We start from the raw sequence: 7,500 nt of genomic DNA on the forward strand, positions 1-7,500 counted from the left end.
TATAGAAATCCGAACCACTTGACCCATCTAGACAAAATTCGGCAAGTGGCCATCATTTGACCCAACTTAGATGACAGGGTATGTATCAAACCCGTACTGCGACCCCTTCCCCCTCCCCCTTCCCTCTGATCCCTTCCCTTTGTAACTTATGTGATAAATAAATTACGGGTTTATCATACCCCATTTCATGCTAACTCGAAACCATATAAATATATTATTGAAAATGCTTTTCAGTCCAGCCACCACAGTAATACCTGGATAAAAAGGGCAGACAGCATAGTAATACCTTGATAAAAGGGACATCTGGACAGTAATACCTGAATTAAAGGGTCATGCAGTACAATAATACCTGGTGAAAGGTGACAAACAGTACAGTAACACCTGGATAAAAATGATAGTTTTCCTCCCCCAAAACGTAGACCATCAATCAGAGTTTTCCCGGGCAATGCCGGGTAGGTCAGCTAGCATATACATCTATTCAGAATCCACCAGTCACTTTTCATCAGATACAGATGTAATTTTCAACACCTCAATGCCCTCTTAACTTTGAAAACGCTTGTCAGGAAGAGAGAAATGAAGATATTCTGTTGCACAAGCGAGATTCGACCTCACGTCTGGGTATCAAGCAAGGTAACGACAATTGCTTGTCCATGAAGACGCGTCTCCATGCATAGGTAATATCTGCATTTACCTGACATTACTATTTCCTTAATCTGTGGTCATGACCTTTATGTTTTCCATCATTCAAAAGGATGTCCCTTCCTGGGTCAAGAGATATCCTGTTAAAATCGAATTTATAACTTAAACCATGAACGATGAATCCTTAACAATCCTAAATATTCTACAGACTCTCCTGATCGTGCTGGTGTGTGTGGGCGTGGCCTCCTGCCAGGATGGGTCCTACATCCTGGATTCCAGAGGCGTCGACGCCCAGCAGGGGCTCCTTCCAGCACGACAGCTCTACGACAACTACGAGGCCTTCTCAGACGCCTTCAGGCAACGATCTCAGGAGATGGCCAGGGAGTACAGCTTGGACCAGACTGTCTACAACGACCCTGTGAGTTTTCAAAACTAACCAATCTTGTGTAAGTCCCATTTCTGTGAATATTTGACTAGATAATTCAGAAGCTTCTATATGTACTACGTATACTAATTTCCAATACCTTCCAGAACCCCGAGTACACCTGGGCTTATGCCGTCGACGCCAAATCCACCGGGGACATGAAGTCTGCCAGAGAGGAGCGTCGAGGGGACGTCGTTGTGGGTCAGTATTCTGTCATGGACCCTGATGGCACTCTGCGCACAGTCGACTACTCGGTCGCTCCAGGCACTGGATTCCAAGCCAAGGTCACCAAGGAAAGGGCTGACGGCGTTTCCAGCAGTCCAGTCACGACATACAGCCAACAGAATCAGTATTCTCAGTACCAAAGGCAGCAGTACAACCAGAATCAACAATCGTACAGGAATCAAAACCAGGAATCTCGACCCCTGAATCAAAGGAAGGACAGGAATGATTACCAAAATCAGTTCCAGAACCAGCAATACCGATATGAAAATGGTGAACGTTTCCAGAACCAGCAGTCAAACAGGAATTACTTCCAGGACCAACAGTCTAATAGGGACAACTTCCAGAACCAACAGTACTACAGACAGAATTCCCAGAATCAAAACAGGAATGATCTTCAGTTCAGGAACAATGATGGGAATAACTATTCCACTCAACGTTATGGATCCAACAGGAATTACTTCAACATTGATCAGTACAATTCCCAGAGAAGTTTGTATTCCAGGGATTCAAACAACTTCCAGTCCTTTGCTCAACGTTATGGAAACACAAACAGTCAAAATTACAACCAGTATAGTTCTAATTACAATAACAACCAGCAATATCAACTACAGAGAAATAACAACTACAACCAGAACAACAGAGACTCATCACAATACAACACAGATAGATATGGCAACAACTATTACAACTCTCAGGAACAGAACAGCAGGTACAACCTGAACAACCAGAACAGAAACAACCAATACAACCGAAATCAGAATGAAAACCAGTATTACAGAATCCAGCAGAGGAACAACCAGAGACAACAGTACAATAATAACAACAACAACAATAACTGGAACAGGGATTCAAACTACAACAACAACTCTGACAACTACCAGAGGTCACAACAGTACCAACAAGGAAATCAGTTCCAGAGGTCACAGTACAACAGAGAAGGTCAGTACCAGGGTTCCCGGTTCTCACAGAACCAGCAGAGAAGTCTGACCCAGCAGAACTCAAGACAGAACTCCAAGTTCTACTCTCGCCAGAACTTCCAGAATCAGAACAGGTACAGCCAGAACTACTCTCCCATCAGTGTGGTTCTTGCTTGATGGAATTGAATATTCAGCTGATGAAAAAAAGGATTTTTTCTCTATATATGACCAGGCTAGCTTTTGAAACTGGAACACTTGATCCTCCTGAAATATTTAGATAGACAATATGACCCTGAAAGTGATACTTCCAGGACATGTAGATACAAATGAGTAAATCTGAGCAGAAATTTGTAAAATAATACTATTTCCATTAAGACTTGTATTTTTATAATAAAGGCATCAGTACTTATGTTATCTGTAATTTTCCTTTGTGTAAGTTACGAGTATCTACACTTAAAAAACCAATTGGAAAAAAAACCAGAATTGATTACAGCATTAATATTTGTAAAAAAAAGGGAATTATACATATATATATTATATATATATATATATATATATATATATATATATATATATATATATATATATTATATATGTATATATATGTATATATATATATATATATATATATATATGTATATATATGTATATTATATATATATATACATATATATATATATACATACATTCATATTGATAACTATGCTGAATTTTTATTCAAGATCTTTATATGTATTTTGCATTCATGAGCAAGCTTAAATATACACTGGCAGGATCAGATAGCCAGAAATATTATAAAACACATGAATGCATATGCATTTATGACATAAACGTTTATATAATATATATATATTATATATATATATATATATATATATATATATGTATATATAAATAATAAGGATCCATCCAATAATTATGTGATATTGCAGCGCCATCTATTGATTGTTATTTGCACTGTATACATAGCTCATGCAATGACTCCCTCTTCATCCTCTATGTAGTCCTTGGAAAAGTTAGCTTCCAAACTAGGAGCAGTTTAGTATCTAGAGTTCATTATCCAGTGGTTTAGGATGATTTTGTTTATTGTGGTTATTAAGTGGCAATTTATAGCTATATTGTTTGTATGTCAGAAGGAGAAGAAGAAGAAGAAGAAGAAGGAGAAGAGGGTAATAAGACAGGGACTGGAATTAGTGCTCGAAATTCTTGAAGGGTTTTCCGAAGACTGAGTATTTACGATCCGGAAATAAGGTGAGGTAGCCAATAATTTTTCCAACGGGTTTGTGTCCAATAAGTGATCAGTTTCTGACTTGGGGACATTTCAGCTCCTCTCTACCTCTCTCTCTCTCTCTCTCTCTCTCTCTCTCTCTCTCTCTCTCTCTCTCTCTATGTAGATATATGCATATATATAAAGAAAAATGGATATTTATCTATCTTTCTATATATTCATTTATATACATATATGTGTTTACTTCTATATTCGCATATATAATACATATGTATTATAAAAATATACATTCATATTATGTGTAATAAGTGTATATATACACATATGCATACAGATATTAATACCATGTACAAGTAAAGTTATACTGTAATAAAATGGTAAATGAATGATCCTCATAAGAGATTGTTGTGATTTAAAGGGTTATTGATGACACTGATATGACAACATGTGATAACTTTGCCTATTAAGTTTTTATTTAGAAAAAGGATAACAAAGGTTATCTTAGGTAACCTGTATCGAACGAATGAGAGAAAGTAGGAATTAAAACACACACACACACACACACAGACCTTACCTTACAGACCTTACATCTTGTTCGAGTTGCCCCCGGTCCCTCAGTGTGAGGCACCTCTAATGTCTACCAGAGAGTTGCTAGTGCATCTTCCGGTATATTTTGCATCTTCCAATCTTGGATGGTCTGGGATGCAGCTTAGATATTTGTCGAGCTTATTCTAAAACACATCTACGCTCACTCCTGAAATATTCCTCAGATGAATAGACGCTGCATTGTCGATGCTGGTGCGTAGTAGATTAATGTCCTGTGTGCTTCCATTATTTTTCCTAGTATAGTTTTGGGCACTATTAATCTACATCTGCTTGCTCTTTCTGATATTTTTAGCTCCATGATTTTTTTGGCAATTCCTTCTATCTGCTTCCATGCCTGAATTATCATGTAACGTTCTCTTCTCCTTTCTAGACTTTATAATTTTAAAATTTTAAAAGTTAGTCTTTCCCAGTAGTCAAGATCCTTAACCTCTTCTATTCTAGCTGTAAAGGACCTTTGTACACTCTCTATTTGTGCAATATCCTTTTGACAGTGTGGGTACCATATCATATTGCAATATTCAAGTGGACTTCGAACATACGTTTTATAAAGCATAATCATGTTTTCAGGTTTTCTTGTTTTGAAGTGCCGTAACAACATTCCCATTTTTGCTATACATTTTGCCAATAGAATTGCTATTTATATAGCTTTCCTTCTCTGTCTCCATAATTTATTGATTCAAATTTATCAGAGTTAAATACCATCCTATTATCTCTGCCCAATCATTTACTTTGTTAAGATCTCTTTGTAGCGCCTTCCTATCTTCATCACAAGTAATTTCTCTACTTATTTCTTTGTGTCATAACCGGCGATTTCACTACTCCACTACAGGAGAGAGAAGAGAAGAGGAAGGAGAGAGACGAGGAGAAGAGGAGAGGAGGAGAGAGAGAGAAATTATCTATCAAAGATCTGGAAAACTAAAAACATTTTTGAGATAACTTGTATTGAATGAATGAGAGAAAGCTGGAATAAAGAGAGAGAGAGAGAGAGAGAGGGAGAATTACCCATCAAAGATATGCCAAACTAAAATATATTTTTAAAGATAACCTGTATCGAATAAATTATTATTATTATTATCATTATTAATATTCAGAAGATGAACCCTATTTATATGGAAGAAGCCTACCACAAGGGGCCATTGACTTGAAATTCAAGTTTCCAAAAATATTATTATTATTTTTTTTTCTCTCTCTCTCTATCACAGTCCTCCAATTCGACTGGGTGGTATTTATAGTGTGGGGTTCCGGGTTGCATCATGCCTCCTTACGATTCCATCGCTTTTCTTACTTTGTGTGCCGTTTCTAGGATCACACTCTTCTGCATGAGTCCTGGAGCTACTTCAGCCTCTAGTTTTTCTAGATTCCTTTTCGGGATCTTGGGGATCGTGCCTAGTGCTCCTATGATTATGGGTATGATTTCCACTGGCATATTCCATATCCTTCTGATTTTCTATTTTCAGGTCTTGATACTTATCCATTTTTTCCCTCTCTTTCTCTTTCAACTCTGGTGTCCCATGGTATTGCGACATCAATGATGATTACTTTCTTCTTGATTCTGTCAATCAACGTCACGTTTGGTCTATTTGCACGTATCACCCTATCTGTTCTGATACCATAGTCCCAGGGGATCTTTGCCTGATCGTTTTCTATCATTCCTTCAGGTTGCCGCTCGTACCACTTATTAGTGCAAGGTAGCTGGTGTTTCTTGCACAGGATCCAGTTGACGGCTTTTGCCACTGAATCGTGCCTCTTTTTGTACTGATTCTGTGCAAGTGCTGGATATTCGCTTGCTATGTGGTTTATGGTTTCATTTTTCGTATTGCACTTCCTACATATGGGAGAGGATGTTAATTCCATTATTATTATTATTATTATTATTAATTATTATCATTATTATTATTATTATATTATTATTATTATTATTATTATTATTATTATATTTTATTTACAATAATAATAATAACAATAATAATAATAATAAATAATAATAATAATAATTAATTATTATTATTATTATTATTATTATTATTATTATTATTATTATTATTATTATTATTATTATTATTATTCAGAAGATGAAACCCTATTCATATGGGAATAAGCCCACCACACACAGGAGCCACTGGACACGAAATTCAAAGCCTCCAAAGAATGCAGGTGTTCATTAGAAAAACAAGTAACTGAAAGAAAGGGAAATACAGAACAGACCTTATTCGTAGTGATTCCCGTTCGTCTGTTCCCGAAGGTGAACGCCTGGGAGACCATCTCGAGTGTGAGAAACATTACTAGATTCCAGAGTTGGTCCGGTTTTTCCTGGCGATGTGGGAGGTTCGTCAAGACCATATAAAAGGGGTTGGGAAGTTCAGTTGACCCAGTTGACTGCTGATAGCCCTTACGTCGAGGATGACATGGTCCTTATATTGGGATATATTTATGATATATTTATTAGTAATATATAATTATATATATAGTGGATCTATATATATATATTATGATATATATATATATATGTATGTATATATATTGTACATATACTGGTTATATAAGAATGTGTTTGTGTTCACTTAACGCACAGTACAATACCTAAAACATCTTGACACCTAGAGTTAAAACACGTTTATTTTCATAACATTCATTTTATATTTCTTCTACTTCTAATTAATAAAAAGTAATTTTGAAAAAGTCATCATTATAAAATTCATAACGTGAACAGATAAATCCTGAAGAATCCTAAATGTTCTACAGACTCTCCTGATCGTGCTGGTGTGTGTGGGCGTGGCCTCCTGCCAGGATGGGTCCTACATCCTGGATTCCAGAGGCGTCGACGCCCAGCAGGGGCTCCTTCCAGCACGACAGCTCTACGACAACTACGAGGCCTTCTCAGACGCCTTCAGGCGACGATCTCAGGAGATGGCCAGGGAGTACAGCTTGGACCAGACTGTCTACAACGACCCTGTGAGTTTTCAAAACTAACCAATCTTGTGTAAGTCCCATTTCTGTGAATATTTTACTAGATAATTCAGAGGCTTCTATATGGACTACGTATACTAATTTCCAATACCTTCCAGAACCCCGAGTACACCTGGGCTTATGCCGTCGACGCCAAATCCACCGGGGACATGAAGTCTGCCAGAGAGGAGCGTCGAGGGGACGTCGTTGTGGGTCAGTATTCTGTCATGGACCCTGATGGCACTCTGCGCACTGTCGACTACTCGGTCGCTCCAGGCACTGGATTCCAGGCCAAGGTCACCAAGGAAAGGGCTGACGGCGTTTCCAGTAGTCCAGTCACGACATACAGCCAACAGGATCAGTATTCCCAATACCAAAGGCAGCAGTACAACCAGAATCAACAATCCTACAGGAATCAAAACCAGGAATCTCGACCCCTGAATCAAAGGAACGACAGGAATGATTACCAAAATCAGTTCCAGAACCAGCAATACCGATATGAAAATGGTGAACGT

At 37.7% G+C, this 7,500-nt stretch overlaps 2 protein-coding genes across 2 annotated transcripts in view; both read left to right on the forward strand.

The window, feature by feature from the left end:
• Window positions 1-2,484, forward strand: part of LOC135196689 (homeobox protein 2-like) — a 2,713-nt gene extending 229 nt beyond the window's left edge. The window contains exons 2-3 of the mRNA XM_064223521.1: window positions 848-1,057; window positions 1,171-2,484. Of these exons, the coding sequence (XP_064079591.1) occupies window positions 848-1,057; window positions 1,171-2,382 (1,422 nt within the window). The 3' untranslated portion in view covers window positions 2,383-2,484. The remainder of the gene's footprint in view (window positions 1-847; window positions 1,058-1,170) is intronic.
• A 7-nt stretch (window positions 2,485-2,491) lies between these two features.
• The window catches only part of LOC135196690 (GATA zinc finger domain-containing protein 14-like), a 6,123-nt gene continuing 1,114 nt past the window's right edge, over window positions 2,492-7,500 (forward strand). The window contains exons 1-3 of the mRNA XM_064223522.1: window positions 2,492-2,521; window positions 6,782-6,991; window positions 7,105-7,500. The exon at window positions 7,105-7,500 is cut by the window's right edge and continues 1,114 nt beyond it. Of these exons, the coding sequence (XP_064079592.1) occupies window positions 2,492-2,521; window positions 6,782-6,991; window positions 7,105-7,500 (636 nt within the window). The remainder of the gene's footprint in view (window positions 2,522-6,781; window positions 6,992-7,104) is intronic.

Source organism: Macrobrachium nipponense, chromosome 18 (genome assembly GCF_015104395.2).
Source record: "Macrobrachium nipponense isolate FS-2020 chromosome 18, ASM1510439v2, whole genome shotgun sequence".
Lineage (NCBI taxonomy): Eukaryota > Metazoa > Arthropoda > Malacostraca > Decapoda > Palaemonidae > Macrobrachium > Macrobrachium nipponense.